The following is an 18,206-nucleotide window of genomic DNA, read 5'->3' as shown; positions in this document are numbered from 1 at the left end:
CAGCACTCAAAAATATGTGGATGATAATCAAAAGTTTCACAGATCTCAGAGGGACAGGATGCTGACATCAGCGACACTACATGGCAAAATATGCAACTGCAAGGTCATGGCCAAAGGCAAGAGCTGTAGCAATAGTTTTGGATGCATGCTGGAAACAACCCAGTATGTTCCAAGAATTGGCCTGCTCAAAGTGAAGAAGTTCCGCATGAGAAATGCTGTCAAAGCGGAAATGAAGAGGCTTCGAAGCTATTAGCACTTCGGGGATTTTCCGTCCACTGAAGCTTCTTTTTGGCATTTTGGTGCATCAGCCATCCAGAAAGTGGATTAAACAAGCTGACTTAAAAGTCTGCTCCTCTTTTCCGCCTCTAAACATATCGAATAATGAGTAGAGTATTCAAGCAATGACACTCAAGATAAATTCATGTTCATTGATTATGTTATCATCAGTCCTGGCGGTTTTAACTTAGCAAAACGAAAGAGAAGGCCCAAGATGGTACTGATAATAATAACAATGTCTTTGTGCTTGTGCAACAGAACTGATTCAGGTAAGGTTCAAGGGGACACATCACTTAGGCAGTTGGTAACATGTTCTATGCTGTCTCAATACGCAGATAAACATGAGCTAAGAAAGCGAGAGACCATGTTATACGCCGAACTCATCATGCCACTGCAATGGAGGAAAAGTATAGAATTAGAAAGTACGATGGCTGCCTCGCCTAGAAGTACTTTCTAGATGTGTTTCACAAAAATGTCATTCTTCATAGTGAGAAGCATATGAAGGAACAAAGACATTAGGTAGGAGTGTCATAACCACTTCACCTCAACCCTCTTAAAGAGAATTATGGTTGGTTATGAGAAAAGTTGTAGTACCAAATGTCGCTTAACATAGATTTAAGGAAAATTGTTAGAAGGACTATGGGTGCAAAGTTCAGTTCAGTCAATTTGATTTACACTGATACTTGTGGGGCTATGGGGCATTTCCTTGTATGCTTGTTATCCTTTGAAATCGTTCCCGGAAAAATAAAAATGGCAACATGAATTATAGAAAAGATGAGTCTAAAATAGAATGAATTTAAATGATTGGAACATTTAAAAACCAATTCGCAGAGAGGAAAAAAAAAAAAAAAAAAAACGTGCCTTTCGAACAAGGCTTGCCTTGAGGCCCTCCATCAGGAGTTCATGACAGATATGAAACCTGACCTCTAGGAACCATCTGTGCAACAACAAACTGTAGCATTCACTGAGCTGTCGTTACCACAAAACCCTTTCCATTCAGTACACCCTCTTCAAACTGCTGACTGCTGAGTCCATTTCCCCTGACCTCGAATCCTTGCTGCTGTATCTTCTCCAGACTTGCCGAACTACTTCCAAACTGCGACAATAGAGTCTGAAAACAGGGACCACCACTATCTTAAAGCAACATCCTGGCCCTACAACCCCGGAAACTATATAAACATCTGCATTAGCGAAGTCAATTGTGGCACATGAGAACTGGCTGGGAACACTGGGCGACATATATGTACAACCATAAAGGAATGTGGCGACAGGGTGTACTGAAGAGGGCAGGGATGCAGGTGTTGTTAGTGAAGTCGGGGAAGCAAATTCTGGGAAAAGGTATTGGATATGGTGATTTGGGCAGTTCTGTTCTCACAGGTTAGTCCTAATGTGGGGTAACCGCAACCATTCGATCGGTTTCCTCCTCAGAAGCTGTAGTCAGCACCCTGAATGAGAAAAGATTGCTGCAGGCTGAGGACAACTCCTCACTGCCTACAGACCAATGGATGATCTTGATCATAAAAAACCAATAACGTGGTGCTACAGAGAAGATTGATGAGAACTCATTCAGGTGAAAAAAACCCAGCTCCTGACGAGTTGGATGAAGTTGTGGCAAGATTTAAAGTAAACAGATTAGATCTCCTGGTACGTTAATTGGTGGTCTGCCGATGTGGTTAAGGGCGCACGTGATAACACTTCTACTTCAAAAATCAACTTATGCTCCAGTGGTTATTTTTGATCAAAGAAATTCGTTTGGTAACGATTGAAAATTTATACTTATGGAACATTATTAACACAAAATATTCTATGAAAAATTATTATTGAGGGCCGAAAAATTTCTACTTCATTTTTTAACTTTTTAAATTTCTTTAAAAATAATTTTTATTATTAAAATATTATTTATTTTGTAAAAAATTATTATTTATTTTTTACTTCGGCGGCCAAAGACGGCAACTTGACGGCGACAGCCGGTGCGGTTGTTGATGTTTGGCTGCAGTCGCGATCGGCGAAGATCAACAATGAGGGGCGATCATTTGGCGAAGGTTGGCAGTGGTCGGTGATTAGAGGTTGGTGGCGGTGGTCACAAGGGGCGATGGGCGGCGGCCGGTGAAGGTCGACGATGGTTGGCTACTGGGGACAGTCGGGGGGTGGCGGCCAATGGAGGTTTACGGTGGGCGAGGGCGGGCGATGGTCGGCGGTGGTCGTGGGCAGCGGTTGGTGGAGGTCGGCGGTCGGCGACAATCCGCAGCAGTAGAGGTTGGCGGATGTGGGTATGATCGAAAAGAGAGTGAGAGCGCAATAAAAAGACGGTGAGGTGAGAAGTACTTTTTGAGTTGGAGAAGCTTTTTTTTTTTACTTCTCAAATTGGGGGAAAAACAGTTTTAGAAGTGGAAATTCACTTTAGAAGTGAAAATTTCTTTTAAAAATAAAAATTTTTACCAAACGGATTTTTGCTTTAGAAATCAAATTAACAAATGAATTTTTGCTCCAGAAGTCCATAAGCACTTCTAGAGCAGAAATTCACTTTAAGAAGTGTTATCATGCGTATCCTAAGGCTTGGAGATTGCTTTTCCACCTTCTACCATATCTTTTTGTCAATAAGTGATGAATTAAGCACGAATTCCGTGAACTAAGCTCAGCACTCGAATTTTTTTTTTTTTTTATAGCATTTGGTGAGGTGGGGAACGAGCAAACAAATTGGCCGTTGGGCAGAGGATTACACCCGCGCTGTATATCTCATTAAATTTGGGGTCGGCCCGATTCCATTTAGGATATTCGGAAGCGCGATTGGTTTGTATTGACGATATTATCAAAACACACGATCTATCCATGAGTTCGATATCTCATGACAACTTGTTAATGAGTTAATTAAAGAAATATCACGCCATCATCATCACGTTCATGTAACTAGCGATTTTAGATATTTGAAAATTTCCATATAGAAGTATCTTGAAAAGGGCCCCAAAAAAAAAAAAAAAAAAAAAAAATGGAACCTGAGGGGGGGAATTGCCAATAGTCCGGAAAATGCTCTAAATGCTCTAAATCCTTCCTACTCTGGGATGGTAAGTAGCACAGGCCGCCACGCTTGCCTCACCATCCGACACCGGAACGACCCCGCAACGCGCCGGAGCCTCCTGGACCCTCTCCGGCGCACGGCCGAGCCACCCGCGCCGACTGCTTCGGCCTCCATCGACGAATGCCCGCGAGCCTCGGCTCTCCTCTCCGATGCCGGACCATCGAGCGGCGGAGACAGTAGTAAGAGGTCCTTCAGCTTGTACTTGCTCCCGGTGCTCGCCGGCGGCGCGCCGCGACCACGGTCCTTCCGGCCCGACTGATCGTCGCAGCGCTGGGATCGGCGGAAGAGGAGCGACTGCAGGGTTCCGCGGCGGCGGAGGAGAGCATCGGGGCTCCGCTGTAGGATTCCGGCGGGGGCAGAATCCATCGCGAGCTCCATGGCCACCCGGAGAGTCGCCCATTTCTCCATCGGCCTGCCTCCCTACACGGCGGAGAGAGTGAGTGTTGATGGATGCGGTGATGAAAGGCGATCGAGGGAGGCTTGGTTCTGTATTGGAGCGATGGAATCTGGAAGGACGATCTGCAGGTCTTCTTCTTCGTGGATTCTGACTGAAATTGGAGTTGGAGCGAAGGATGAGGCCGAAATAGGGGACGGCTTTGAAACGCCGGCTACTGTCTGAGTCTTAATGAGCCGTCCTCGGAGGGAAATTTCTTACACGTGGCATGCTCTCACGACTTTGAAACCATTTTTCTCTTTCTTATTTTTAACCCGTAACTTTTACGAGTTACTTCTTTTACAATTTTGAAAACCAATTTAAATAGATATATATTTTTTCTTTCAATTTCGGGTTAATGGTTTGTTTTGGCCAACTAACGGAGCGGTCAATAAGATAACTTCTTGCGAAAAATGGAGAGCCAAAGAATTGATATTCTGTTTGTTTCGTGAAAAATAAATGATTTGAAAAATATTTTCGTAATCGTTTGTATCATTCGAAATAATCAACTAATAAAAAAATATTTCGTTAACGACAATAACTTTATCTAAATATTTAAGTAGACGACTGAAATTATTTTTCGTCCGGCCATTTTTATAACCGATACAAGCAGTCATTTTTAATTATTTGTTTTTCCCTAAACAAATGGAACCTAAAAAGCGTTTTAATTTCTATCGAAAGACGTTTCTAGTTGATTTGTCTTCATTCTCAATATATTAAGTAATTCATTGTTACATCAAATATATCAAATGGAAAATACTTAAACGAATCTTGAAAGACTAGTTAATCTTACCGAACGTACTTGATTGCTCAAACTATAGAGTATCCAATTTTTTAATGGAATTATCGAGCCAGCTCTAACCCGAGCCGAGCAGTTTATTAATATGATAAGAACATCAGAACTAGAGTTAACAGTACCGGACATGATTTGTCTAGACAGAAACAAAGGGCGTGTTATAACTCTTATATTTGCACAAACTAAAAAGCTTTTATCCTAAATTAGTTAAATGACCTATCAAATCAATGCTCTAATGATTTATCCTGCCATAAAAAGCGAGACGACTTACTCGAGCAAACGTGAAGAATCAATCCCGTTGTACAAGTACGTTTATCAATAGCTCAACTAAGATCAAGACAATGGGTCTAAATTTTCGGGAATTATACTCTCGAGTTTGCTTCACAAAAAAAAAAAAAATCATTTGAATTTTTTTTTGTTAAAAGTGATTGCTTGTACTATTTGAAATAATTAGCCGATGAATTTTTTATCAAATATTTTTGTAAAACAATAAAAAAAAAGTGATACAAACAATTTTTGTAGAAAAATATTTTTTTAGTTATCCATTTTTTATGAAACAGATGGAATAGTTTTTAGCACAGAAAGCAAATTAGATCCGACGGTGCAGACGGATTGGAATCGCAGGGACACAAACCGCCATATTAGAAAATTACCTTTTAAATTATCCATTTTTTATAATATAGAAGGAATCATTTTTAACACAGAAAAAAAAAATAGATCCGATGGTGCAGATGGATTGGAATCGCACCGACACAAATATTTTTTAAATTATCCATTTTTTTTATAAAAATAGATGGAATCATTTTTAGCATAGAAAATAAATTAGATCCGACGGTGCAGACGGATTGGAATCGGAGGGACGCAAACCGGCCATATTCTTCCTTCTAACAATTGGACGTTGCTTCGACCGAAAAAATAAACACAATTGGATGTTGCTTCTCGGCCGTCCGATCTGCACGATCAAAGGCAAGTACGAAGGTTCAGGTGTACAGCCCTAGCTGGCCATATATAAAAGACGGCGACGAAGCGTCAATCGGAACTCAGAATTGAAATTGACGGCCGAACCTCCCTCCGCAGAGCCGGTGAGAATCGAGGGAAGCCATGGATTCTCGTTTCTTCTTTGCTTCTCCTTCTTCCATTCGCTGTGTTGACGAGAGCGCGCAATTACCCAATCCGCGATTACATGCCGTCGTAAAATTTTGTCGCTGTTCTTCTTTTTCTTAACCTTCATCTCCCGGGGAAAAGAAAAAAAAAATTCTGACTTTTGAGGTTTCTTGGCACACGTACTGAGGCTCGGCGACAATGAAATGTCGGTTTGGAGCCTAATCTGGATGTGCGAAATCGAAAGAATGGTCGGGATCCGCTTTGCAGCTTCGACATCACTCCATGTCTGTGCTGCCAGTAATGCCCGCACATTTTCTTGCTTCTTATTCCATTCCTCGTCGAAAAGAAACTATGTTTTCATAACGTGATTATAGGAGTAGCGTCAGATCTTCCCCTCTGATTGGTCAGTCTAGCTCCAGCACGCCAATAATCATCCTTCACGGTTCCCAGCAACTATGGCTAAAAAGTCTCAGTAACCAGGACAAAACGACAGTCTAAAGAGTGCAATTTTGATTGCCTCTTTTTGCCCTTTCCGTGACCATAGAAGATGGGTATGTGTGTTACATTATGGAATATGAAGAATGCTGGTGTTATAAGGCAAATTTAAAGATGTGCACTTTGTCAGAAGCAGGAGAGTTTATGACAGACAGACCAAGACTGGAGCAAGGGAAGAACTGAGAAATTGAGCTGCAATGGAGTTCAGCATTGACAAAAGCAACTGCAGCAATTAGAGCGCATCAGATATATCCATATCCGTATTTGTCATGTGCTGCACCTGGGGAGCTCCCAAAGTCGTTCATAGTACCCAATAGCACGAAGAAGAAAAAGAAGCGCGACAGGATCTGAGTCCAACTTTACAAGTTCGAAATTATGAATCCAGGAAAGAACTAGATACACACATGAAAGATGGAAATAAATCATCAAAATTCATCTATAAATAATCTTCCGATATCTCCACTTCATATGTACACTGCCCTTAGCAGCTGGCGACTCTGAAGTCTCCCCCAGCTAGATCATCAAGGACCACCAAAATATCATACTTGAGAAAACAGAAAGAAGACAATGAACACTCAACATGCATCTGGATAATGAGAGCCATTTACTTTCCCCACTGCTACAGCAAAACTCAGCTAATTGTACAGCAAAGGTATCTGAGAGGCTTCAACTAGAAGGAATTAGGAATTGCTGAGTCGCTGGCCCATTTATCAGTCACCAAGGAATCCGGCGAAAATGGCGGAGTGATGTTCTTCACAAGCCCAGTGTCGTCAGTCCGGATATCCACCACCTCTGCATTCTGCAGACTGATCTCCTCTTGCTCGATCTCCTTCAAAGCCTTTAGCACCTCTTCCATAGTAGGCCTCATGTCTCTCTCCTGCTGCAAGCATCGGAAGGCCAGCTCAGCGACTAGCGTAGTCATCCTCTTAACGGAGTAGTCCGTGTCGTACCCAAGAGCAGGATCAACCAATTCGTGCAATGTATGGTTTTGGATCTTGTTGATGGCCATACTTGCCAAGTTTATGTCGTGGCGGTGCCTGTTTGTGTCGACTGCTGGTTTTGATGAGATAAGCTCGCAAAGAACAACACCGAAGCTATACACGTCACTCTTCTCCGTGAGCTGGTAGCACTGATAGTACTCGGGGTCCACATAGCCTGGAGTTCCCTGAGGGGCAGTGGACACATGGGTGACATCATTCGGGAACAATCGCGACAGACCAAAATCTGCCACTTTGACGCGGTAACTGTGGTCTAGGAGGATATTGTTTGTCTTCACATCGCGGTGTACAACATCTGACACATGAAGGTAAGCGAGAGCATCAGCACTTTCTATGGCGATATTCAACCGGATGCGCCAGGGAACCGGACTCACGTCAGCTCTCTTTCCGAAAAGATGATCAGCCACAGTGCCATTTGGAATGTACTCATAGACTAAGAGGAGCTCTCGGCTTCGTCTAGAGGTGCATCCAAAGAGCGTCACAAGGCTCTGGTGCCGCAGGCGAGTCAGGATTTCAACTTCGTTCATGAACTGCTCGACTCTTTTCAAGTTGTTTTCAAACAGGCGTTTAACTGCCACTTCACGTCCATCCTGGAGCCGACCTATTGAAGCAAAGGCCAAACACTTACATAACATGGCACAAGAGATGACCTTCAATAGAAGAATTGATGATCTTATCTTTATTCAAATTAATCAAGCCATTTGAAATTTAAAAGGTAGTGAGACCATCTATGTACACATAAATTACAGGAAGAAGAAGAAGAGTTCCGCAGACTTTTTGCAATGATTGTCCTGCATATTGCATATCCTAGAAGATAACATTTTACTTCTTTTTGCCTTGTGACTTCGATGGTCAATAAGGAAAAGTTAATAGGGTTCGTCTTACCATAATAAACAGTTCCAAAGCCGCCTTCTCCGAGTTCTCTGGAAGGATCGAACTGTTGAGTTGCCTCTTCAAGTTCGGCATAACTGAAGACCTGAACTCCAAAATAGGTGCTTCCCCTTTCAAGGTCGGATTTGGAAGTTGGATAAGAAGGAGTGGTTCTAGAGAAACTAGTCGATGACATGGGAAGAAGCCCTTTGCTTGAAGGAGGTGGAGTCATGCTCTTGCTTTGAGCTTCTGCAGCGGCTCTCTTTCTATTCTTCTTCTGTCTATAGGAGAAAATACAGAATCCTACCAAGAGTCCTGTGATACCGGCTCCTGCCAGTGAAAGGCCTGCAAGAGATCAAGGAAGTACACCAATCACTGATTTGTTGGTAACAGTAGGACAACTTGCCTAGTAACACAAAGGCATATGTCTTACCTATTGGAAGTGTCACTTTGTTACCGTTCCCTGCAGCATTAAATTAAGAACTGTCAATCGACGTATAATTCTCTTAACAACGGAAGTAAAAAAATGGAACATGCCGACACCAGGAATTTAATATGCAGATACATCCTCCAAAATCCCACCTTTTTGAATTAATCAAAGGACTACCCAGTTCATACTATTCCTCAGTCCTAGGGAGTGGATGAGAATATTCACTATAAAAAACCATACAAAAACCGGTAAAGGAAAAGAGCATCCCAGTTCATCCATCAGACTCGGTACTTTAATACACTAAGTGCATAGTGTTGTAGGGATCAAATAAAGCAGAACTATAAGCGGGTGCAACACTCATGCTTGCTCTTCTCAGAACCACTGCTCCGATGCAACTATAATCTGTTTCCCATGGTAATCATGTAAATGCATTGCCCCGTTACAATTGCCAAAGCGGGCTGGGAAGTTTTGATGATTGGGGGACTAGACCACAAAGATAGGTTCTGTAACTCCAGAGAGCCGATGATTTTGCAGAACTATAACTTAATGGTTTTGCAGCCATTGCACATCCGAGCAGTGTAAATTAGCCATGCATATGCTAATTGAGTGTATTTAAAAATTGCCAGTAGCAAACACCCAAAAAGTGGAAACCTTGTCCGCGTGGTGAATAGCTGCATTTACACAATCATGTTCAAGACATGATTAGTCTTTTCAATATAGGAAATCATCTAAAAACTATCCATAGCTTGATACTAATCTATTTCAAGTAACTTCCTCTCCCCTTGGGTTGGATTGGGATGCCAAATCCTTTTCCATCTAGCTATATAGAGGGAATTATCTCTTCTTAGCTCGAGCTTTTCCAAAAAGCTTCTCAGTTATGGGGCTATTCCTTGACTAAAGTACAAGGTGCAAGGGGGAAACTAGCATATACATGACACAGACAGGATCTGAGTTCAGATCAGCAATTCCACGCCCAACACATGCTTCGATCATCAGATTCAATCGAACAGACAGAAAGTGATCGATTGAAGTACCTACGGTGGTTGTGGAACAAATATGATCGCCACAAATACAAATAGGCCTTCCCAGATCAGAGTCAAACCCACACTTCTCACCAGTCCCACCACAGATCAGACACTGATCCTCGTACGGATTGGTGTAATTCACCTCAAAACCCTCCATCAGAGCCTCTCTGAGCTTCGACCGGTCCGCGGTGAGCATGTTCACCGCGGACTGCAGAATTGGGACCGTGACACCCACATTACACTTGCTCACGTTAAGAATCGGATCAGTGGGGACGGCACCGATCAAGTAATAGTTGTCCGTCTGGTTCCCATTGATCTCGCAATTGAACAGATTCCCGGGCTTGAGGGTCATCAGCGTCGAACACCCATAAAACAAGTTAAGGACTTGGTCGTCGCTAGCAAAGGCGAAGATGGTAGAGTTGAGAGTGGCGTTGGCGTATTGCTGCAAGCAGGTGTTGTTGTAAAGATCGGTTCTTGAGAGAGTGAGCGATCGGCGAGCCTGGTCGAGTGCGAGGACGCGGTAAGTGAGGGAGTTCGCGGTTAGCTCGGGGGAGCCACCGACGCAGCTGAGGCGGAACTCGGGCAGGCCGCAGTGGGCGGGGCGGTCGCCGCCGGTGAAGGGGTAGGAGACGTTCACGAGGGGGCCGCAGCTGAAGGTCCGGTTGCAGTTGGAGAAAGAATAGTCGGAGGAGGGAGACGACGCTGTAGGGTGGAAGAGGAGGAGGAGGGTGGTCGCCGCCGCCGTAAGGAGGAGGAGGAGGAGATGGCGGCGCATTGGTGGGTAGTGGCGGAGAGTAGGAGTGGGGTGTGAGAGAGAGAGAGAGAGAGAGAGAGAGTGTAGTAGTTAGCTGAGTGCTAATGCATGATAGTAATGAAGCATTGGCAAGAAAAATTTACTCTTTCTTTCCACGTTAGACTGCTGACCAGGTTGAAGACAAAGGCGCTGGCTTTGGTTGACTCCTCTTCATCTTTCGGATTTCACATTTAAAGTTCTCTACCCTTTTAGAATACCTCTCCGAACTGGAGGCTCGAGGCTGTCTGGGGCAGACAAATTTGCTCTAGCGCGGGTCGCCATCTTTGTTCATGAATTATTGGGAAATTTATGTTAAATTATTCGGAGGTGTCGTGTTCAGTGACTTAAATGTGAGGGGAGAATTTTGGGTCAAAGGCTAGGGAGCAGAGGATGGCGAAAGCAAAATGAAAGATTGAGAGCGACTGAACGGGAGAGCGATGACCTTTTCAATGGCGGCCAGAGGATAGGACAAACCGGAGCAGTTGAACCGCAGGAGCAGAACATTCAATGGACAGAAAGAAAACAGTTGGGGAAGTTTGCCGTGGAATGTGATTAAGGCCCACTGGCTTTAATGGTCATGTTATGGGCCTGGGCCGAAACCTGCCCAGCCCCTTAGGAAAGACACACTTCCCTCTGCCATATGAGCCGACAAACACAATTCCTAGGTTTCCCCAACATGGGATACATGAGCATATAAAGCATGGCAAGCTGGCAACTGACCTTACGGTTACACAGGTGAGGAGGAATACTAGTGGAATGATCCAAAAGGTCCCATATTAATAATCAAACCCAGGCTCAAGCTAACACTTCATTACGTATAGAGATGATGAAGAAGAACGAGCAAACAACAGATTAGTCGTGTGGTTGCTGACTATACTTGCAAGTTCCAAGCAAATCCAAAACAATTTCCTACTAAAGCTTATCCTCGAATTTTATCATCTACTGCATGGATCTTTCCTACTAGACAGATCAGATGTTCCAATCCAGTTCTAACAATGCACTTCTCAGACCGAGAAAGTGGAACTGTTTGGCGCACCTGGCTCGACCAACGCATAGATTGGTAAAGAAGACTTCTAGCCTAAGTGGAGTGGGTAAAATATCATCATCTTGATCACTAACCTTTCAACATCAGCCAAAGCATCTCATACCCTAAGTTCACCGATTCGGGATTTGTACAAGAGAATTTTATTATTGTGCACTATGCTAAAGCACTCAATTAAAAAGAATTGCCATTTAGCATGCACTACACTTCTAGTATTGTGAGAAATCAATGCAATTGAAATTTCCTTAGTTAAAGTGTGTGTCCCCAGAACATTGGTTAACAAGATGGTGTTTTATTAGTGATTCGTATTATGTACAACATGAATTGAATGGGTGCATCCCCATTCCAGCTCATAGCAATTTTCAAACGACAGCCTTTTTTTTTTTTTTTTGGGTTTTTCCAAGTGCATGTCCTTCTCACAACTTGTGAAAAAATTATAAAGAAAAGTGTCACTAATTTTTTTTTATTTTTTCAGTGGGTGGCCTTTGTTGACCAATCTTCCCGTGTCATTGAAAACGACTTTAAGAATAATTCGCAGTACAGAACTCAGTCGGTATCCCGCAGGCCATCTTTGACTGCCGAATGGGCGACTCTTCAAGCCTTGAAAAAGTCAACATCAAGGGACAGAACAAAGAAGGAAGATGAAGAGTTTTACGGAACTAATTTGAGGAAGGAGCAGCGAAACGCGCCGGAGCGAGCCCCAGAGCAAAGAATTTTCAGGAGACATGGATTATCCCAACTTCATATAGGCACAGCATACTAATCACTGAATCGAATTTGGTCATCCTAACATCTTAAGACTAATCAGACGCGAATGCTATTATATGTTATCTATGATTTTCATTTTCTTTGCAATAATTCAAAGCGGGATCAGCTATATTTATCGAGTGAAGATTGTGCCCACCCACTGGGAGTTTTCGATCCTAGCCCGAGCCGTCATCAGTGAGGACCAAAATCATCAAAGGAATGTTCGAGGATAACAACTGACGTACCTGAGCATGTGGAAGAGTAGGACTTATCCTGGCAATAGCACAAGAACTCGTCGGACCTATTGTTCCGTCCGCACTGCCCGCCCGAAGCGTGGCAGCCGATGCATGTCTCATCCACCGTCCACTGCAGCCCGAAGCCCTCGTCGATGGCCGACACCACAGTCGTGTTGCTCAGGCTCTTCTGAATCTCCTCAATGGCTGACTTCGTCGCGGGCAGCACCACGCTCGTTTTGCACCCTCCAAAGGAACTCGAAACGGTCGCAGCGTTCGCGATGTCGCTAGCTTTCTCTGTTATAAAGTAACCGATGACGTTGGAGCCATTGATGGGGCAGTTGAACTGGCTGCTGAGGAGAATCGGTATCTGGGTCGTCGTCTGGTTCGGAAATCCGCCACACCCATAGTACAGAGTCAGATTGCTGGCCAGCGTGTCCGAGGTGTAAGTGAAAGAGCTGGTGATTTCCTGGGTGGTATTGACAAAGGAGGTCGGGCAGATAGTATTCCAGTAATCCTCTCGGGCAACCGTCATAACCTTCGTGGTGTCGTCGAACTCAAGGACGCGAAAGTTCTGGTTCGATATGTTGAGCAGCGGAGTTGTGTTGTCCAGACAAGTGACCTGAAAATCGGGCAGGCCGCAGTAGGAGGCGCGGGTCAACCCCCAGAAGGGGTAACTGGCGTTTTGCAGGACGCCGCAAGTGATGGTGGAGTTGCAGTTCAAGTAGCTCGGGTCGACCGCCCCGCGCGCCGCCGCAGCTCGGATCAGGACGAGGGCGGTTGCGATCACGAAGCAAAGCGAAAGATCCCGAAAGGGACGGCGACGGGGATGCATCATCGTGTGGAGGTAACTTTTGCCGGTGAGATGGAGAGGGAAGGAGGGAGGAGTGAGGTTGGGGATGGGCCGGTGAAAAGGGTAGGGGGGGATGAGGAAGATGAAATGACAACACGGTTTTCGTGAGAGAATTGTCAGAGACTATAAAACTGGGCGGAGAGTTTTGACAAAAGAAGGAGGAGGCAGGAATTGACCGGGCGGAACAGGACAGAAGCTTCTGTCAGGACAAAGGATATTGCTATTGCCGGTCAAAAGGTGCCTGACCCTGACTCGGTCCAATTGATCTCAGTTTCCAAGCGTCCGATGCACGGAATCTTAGATTGTCGAGCTTTTTTCACACGACGGGAATTTTTTTTTTTTTTTTTTTAACACGACGGGAATTTGAACGAACGCAAATGGGGAGTTTCTTTGCGTTGCGCATAGGTCACCAACCTAGAAAAGCTTGCCCTTCGGTCTCTACCCGACATCTGTGGTGATCAATACAGGATCACGGACGGTCACTGTAAAAGTCAAATAAAGGAGGCTATACTTTTCTATGAAGAGTTTTAGGAACTTCTAATATATGATTTGTCAAATGATCCTAGGAAGTAGGGACATATGGTGCCTTTTCAAATTTATTAAAAGGGTCGGCTCAGGGCTGATCCTTGGTCTCGTGGCAGGGCAGAAAAGTAATTCTGTGGGGGAGATGGTGTGACATATGCGGTTCATATCGTATTTAGAGGTAGTTGACAATCACTGATGAAAGAGCTGCTGGTGTTCGGTCCAGATCCATCTTTGGCAAGTGCTAAATAACCTAATTGAGCAACTACCATTGAAGAGCAGATAGATAGCATTGCACACTAGGTAAGGTTGGTGGATTCAGGGAATGAGCAGAAACCAGGAACACAAGCTACGCTGTCGAGGCCATCGATTTGTAGAAGATGGATTAACGAAGAACTGGAAGGAGAGTTGCCGATGGGACCATGAGTATTGTTGGCTATTCTGGGACTTGAAAAGATACGAGGGGAATCATCGACAGTTTCACATATTCCAGATGGTCAGGATGCTATTTGCATCGGTGCCCCCACACGGCAAAATATTGACAACTCCAAGGCCATTGCATTTTTCAGACTGTATATGTCAATGCCCTGCCCTAGTACCTTCATGCTAAGGTCATAACCCAAAAGAAGCTAATGCGACTTCGGGATGTTCTTTATCGCTGATGGCCATATATAGCTATACTACCTTAAGCCCCTTTGGCAGAGTCAAGTGATCGTAGCTATTGTAATGAAATCGGTTTTTGCTCTCAACATGGCCCCATACTAAACCAGAAGTGAATACACGTAGAATTGATGCTAATGTCTCGGCGATCTAGATTCTTGAGAGCTGCCTGGCAAGCTTTGGCTATTTGCTTGTTAGGGCTGATGAGGCCACAACATAGTCCTTCAGAGTTTAAATAAAGGTAGGAGGTCGATGATCTAAAGTGCCTTCATTTTCTGCACAACAATGAGAGTTTCACAAGACCTGCTTAGCAGTGCTCTATGCTGAGATCCAACCAGTAGCTTCCAGGAATGGCTTCTCCGGAATGACTTCATTTATGGAATTCAAAGTGAAGGACTTTAACATGAGGAATTTAGCCGAACGGAAATGGACAGGCTTTGAAGCTATTGGTGCTCGGCGGTGTTCAGTCCATTGAAAGCTCCTTTTGGACTATGTGAAGCATTGGCCATCCAGAAAGTATGATTAGTTAAGCTTGATTACTTTTTTTTCCCACAGCCAGATCGTATCGGATCACCGGTAGCATAGTCAACCGTCTTCGTGACGGAAGTCAGATATGATCCTTTTCACTGATGCTGATATCAGTCTTTGGCATTTTCAACTTGGGCAAAGGAAGGTAAGTAGCTCAGGAAAGAAGTTCTAAGCAGACTCATCGATGTTAAAATATATGTCTCGAGTTTAAAATTGTTGTTGGCACCACAAGTCAAAAGAGAGTAAATGAAAGGTGCAAGAGCCTTCATCAGAGAGTAATGGTAGATCAAGAGTTTGACAAAAAGAGAGGGGCTTAAATAATATATTTTATTGTGGAGCCCATGGAGTAAAAGAAAGAGGGTTTTCTTTCTTTTATCTATCCCTAGCAGAAGCCTTCGTAAGATGAAGAGGAAGAGAAAGAAGACTTTAGAAAAAGAGTCCTAAAGAGAGCCATTCATTGAGTGCTCTGCAAGGGTTTCATTCGTGGGTTTTGTTCGTGGAATTACATCAAGAATTCAAGTGTCGAAGCCGATGAAATCTTGAGGTTAGATTTGTGTTAATTCCTTTGCGAGAATATCGCTAGGAATTGAGGGCTAAACACTGTGTGCGTTATTGGATGTAATTGGGGTTTGGGAAACACCGGGAGTGTTTGAGTTACTCGAGTGTGGTTCCGTAATCTCCGTGTATCGCTCGTTCTATAGTGGAATTCGTTGCTACTCTTCCCGTGGACGTAGGTCTCTACGACCGAACCACGTACATCCGGTGTCCGATTTATTTTCTTGTTCTGTCTATTTATTGTTCGATCGCTTGTTCCGCGCAACAATCGAGTAGGAAAAGAGAAACATTCAATCCCATCTCAGCGAGCAGATTAACATGCTCTGAGAAAGTGCGCGATCATGTTACAGAAACAACTCGCCGTGCCTCTACAGAAGAGGAAGAATATACAAAAGAAGGTGCAAAGGCTGCCTTGCCTTAAAGTACCTCCGCGATGCATTACCGGAAATGTCGGTCTACATGAATTTTGCACGAGAAGCTTTTAAACGAGTAAAGGTATTAGGTAGAAGAGCAAATCATGCTCCCCTGAAATCATAACTGCTACTAAAGCTCCTCATATAAAGAACGATTCAACGGCTTTTATTTGGACGGAGGACAATATGGTTGGTTTATCAGAGAAGTTATAGTACCAACGACTCTGCTATAGACAAGCTTCGCACACTTAAAAGGGACATTATTTGGGAGGATTGCTGGTGCAATTTTCATTCTAGTCAACATGGAAAATGACGTTTAGCCAGATATTTGTTGAGCTAACCAGTGGATTTTTCATTGCCACACGTTCTTGTTAGCCTACAATTTCCGAAGAGATTAACGGTGCCCGCATAGATTATGATAGAAGACAAGTCTAAATTAGAGTGACTCAAGTAAAGCAAATAATTAGTAATTAAATTTTTAGAAAAGCATGCATACCTTTTGAACCAGGCTGCCCTTGAGGCCCTCCGGCAGCAGACAGCGCACATGTTGGCGACCCCGATGATCCATCCGCGCAATAACAAGCCGTTGTATTCTTTGAGATGTCATAACCGCAGACGCCTTTCGAATCAGCACACCCTGTACACGCTGCAGAATCCACTCGTAACCTAACCTCGAATCCTTGCTGCACTATCTTCTCCAAGCTCGCCGATTGATTGCCCAACTGGGGAGAGATAGGGAACACCACACTCTCAAAGCAACTTCCTGGCCCTACAGCCCCGGGAACCACATAACCGATTTTATTAGCAATACCACTTATGGTGCACGAGAACTGGCCGGGAACATTCGGCGTCGGCAAATTCGGACAGCCATAGATGAATGTGGAGTTGATGTAGCCGTTGACAATGGTGAAGAGCGCAGGGTCGAGAGTGGTGTTAGTGAAGTCAGGGGAGCAGATTCCGGAGGAGAAATCTTCCCGGGCGATCTGCAGGACCTCGGTGACGGGGTAGACACCGAGAACCTTGTATTTGACATTGGATATCATGATACTGGCAGCGTTATCCTGGCAAGCAAGTTCTAGCGCTGGGTGGCCGCAGCTGCTGGATCGGTTACCGCCCCAAAAAGGGTAGCCGACGCCTCGGATGTTCCCACAGTTGAACACGTTGCCGCAATTCGAGTACAAGTCGTCGCCATGGCCCCGCGATCGTGTCGTACTGATCATCGAGACCAAGAACACGGCACATAGCAGAAGAAGATGCGTATTCATTGTCGTGGAAGACGGATTTCGTGATCCGTAAACAGGGAGCAGGATCAAGAAAGATGGGTTGAGAGTGATGAATCACAAAAGTGGGAAGATGGGTTTGGAAGATGAAAACTAGTTCGGGAAGGCTTGAAAAAATGGGGAGTCTTTGTTGACTTCTTAGAGATGCTAGGCCTAATCAGTGGCCGTGTGAAATGGTCCAAACTTTGGGAAACCTTTCGAGGACGAACTCCTAAACTGGGACTAAACTTCAACTAACAAGCAAAGCCACTTAGCATGCTTGTGTCCTGAACCGGCATCATCTACTCGCCACCCAATCCCACCTACCCAATTTACATGGTAATGGACGGAGGACGGAGATGGTGAACGGGCTTCGGCCTAATCAGACGGTGATAAATACCGCTAAATCCACGATCAGGTCTACAAGGTCATCGCAACCGACCGGAATTTCGAGGAAATCTCAAAAGAGATATTCCGAAATTGCAGTCAAAGATGGAAGAGATTATGTAAGGAAAAGTTGAGCTGAATCGATGTGGATGGGTTTCACGAGAGCAGAGGAATGCTTTTCGTGGCTGGAGTGGGATCGGGTGGTTTCACCACGTCGCACCGAAATGCCCCGTTCGTCTTGGTTTCCGATTGATGAACAAGAAAGGACATGGAAATCTTGTCAAAAAGAATTTGGAACAATGAATCTTTGTGTTGACTTCCTTATTGGCAGTAACGTTTTCGGTTGCGTATGACGACTTCTGTTGACTTTTGTTGCGGAACTATGTAGTTTACCAATAATATATGTTAACATGACATGATTTAGTTAAACCAAATCAAAATCGTTCTGGAGATAGATAAATTAAATAAAGGATGCGAACAAAATTGATATCATGCAATGTAAGTCATATTTAATACGACATTACTTAATACGACATTACGTAAGGGAAGTAAAAGAAATTATTTTGGAGTTAGATAAATTAGGAGATTCCGTATGATGCGCGGCCCAACCTATTATTTCATGAAGCTATAGTTTGACTCGATCAAAACATATTTTCTGTGCATGTTTTTAACACTATATATCTCATAATCCTTCACATCTTATCTTACAAA

General features: G+C 44.1%; 2 protein-coding genes and 1 long non-coding RNA gene across 5 annotated transcripts in view; 1 reads left to right on the top strand and 2 right to left on the bottom strand.

Moving 5' to 3' along the window:
* LOC115738814 (LEAF RUST 10 DISEASE-RESISTANCE LOCUS RECEPTOR-LIKE PROTEIN KINASE-like 2.4) overlaps positions 1-17,692 on the bottom strand; it is a 29,443-nt gene extending 11,751 nt beyond the window's left edge. For both annotated transcript variants that reach the window (XM_048273421.1, XM_048273422.1), the window contains exon 1: positions 16,346-17,692. In XM_048273421.1, coding sequence (XP_048129378.1) covers positions 16,346-17,114 — 769 coding nt within the window. In that variant the 5' untranslated portion in view covers positions 17,115-17,692. The remainder of the gene's footprint in view (positions 1-16,345) is intronic.
* Positions 6,612-13,414, bottom strand: LOC115738720 (LEAF RUST 10 DISEASE-RESISTANCE LOCUS RECEPTOR-LIKE PROTEIN KINASE-like 1.4). 2 transcript variants are annotated; one of them, XM_030671434.2, is made up of 4 exons: positions 12,331-13,414; positions 8,482-8,511; positions 8,064-8,393; positions 6,612-7,779 (listed from the first exon to the last, which is right to left on the bottom strand). In XM_030671434.2, the coding sequence occupies exons 1-4, from the start codon at positions 13,154-13,156 to the stop codon at positions 6,851-6,853; spliced, it is 2,115 nt and encodes a 704-aa protein (XP_030527294.1). In that variant the 5' UTR covers positions 13,157-13,414; the 3' UTR covers positions 6,612-6,850. The 2 variants fall into 2 exon arrangements, with proteins under 2 accessions (XP_030527294.1, XP_030527300.1); XM_030671440.2 differs by lacking the exon at positions 12,331-13,414 and adding an exon at positions 9,513-10,744.
* Positions 14,781-15,825, top strand: LOC115738862. The gene is made up of 2 exons (XR_004015155.2): positions 14,781-15,067; positions 15,710-15,825. It is a non-coding gene; the product is annotated as an uncharacterized LOC115738862 (long non-coding RNA).
* Positions 17,693-18,206: the final 514 nt, after the last annotated feature.

This window comes from Rhodamnia argentea, chromosome 2 (genome assembly GCF_020921035.1).
Source record: "Rhodamnia argentea isolate NSW1041297 chromosome 2, ASM2092103v1, whole genome shotgun sequence".
Taxonomy (NCBI): domain Eukaryota; kingdom Viridiplantae; phylum Streptophyta; class Magnoliopsida; order Myrtales; family Myrtaceae; genus Rhodamnia; species Rhodamnia argentea.
This window is presented reverse-complemented; position numbering and strand designations above follow the sequence as displayed.

What these genes read in the sequence shown, in the direction of transcription:
- LOC115738720 (XM_030671434.2), bottom strand. Translation starts at nt 13,156, where the DNA reads ATGATGCATCCCCGTCGCCGTCCCTTTCGGGATCTTTCGCTTTGCTTC. An exon ending in CAAAGTGACACTTCCAATAG is followed by an intron (nt 8,394 to 8,481) that starts GTAAGACATATG and finishes GATCTCTTGCAG; the next exon opens with GCCTTTCACTGGCAGGAGCC. An exon ending in CTTTGGAACTGTTTATTATG is followed by an intron (nt 7,780 to 8,063) that starts GTAAGACGAACC and finishes TTGCTTCAATAG; the next exon opens with GTCGGCTCCAGGATGGACGT.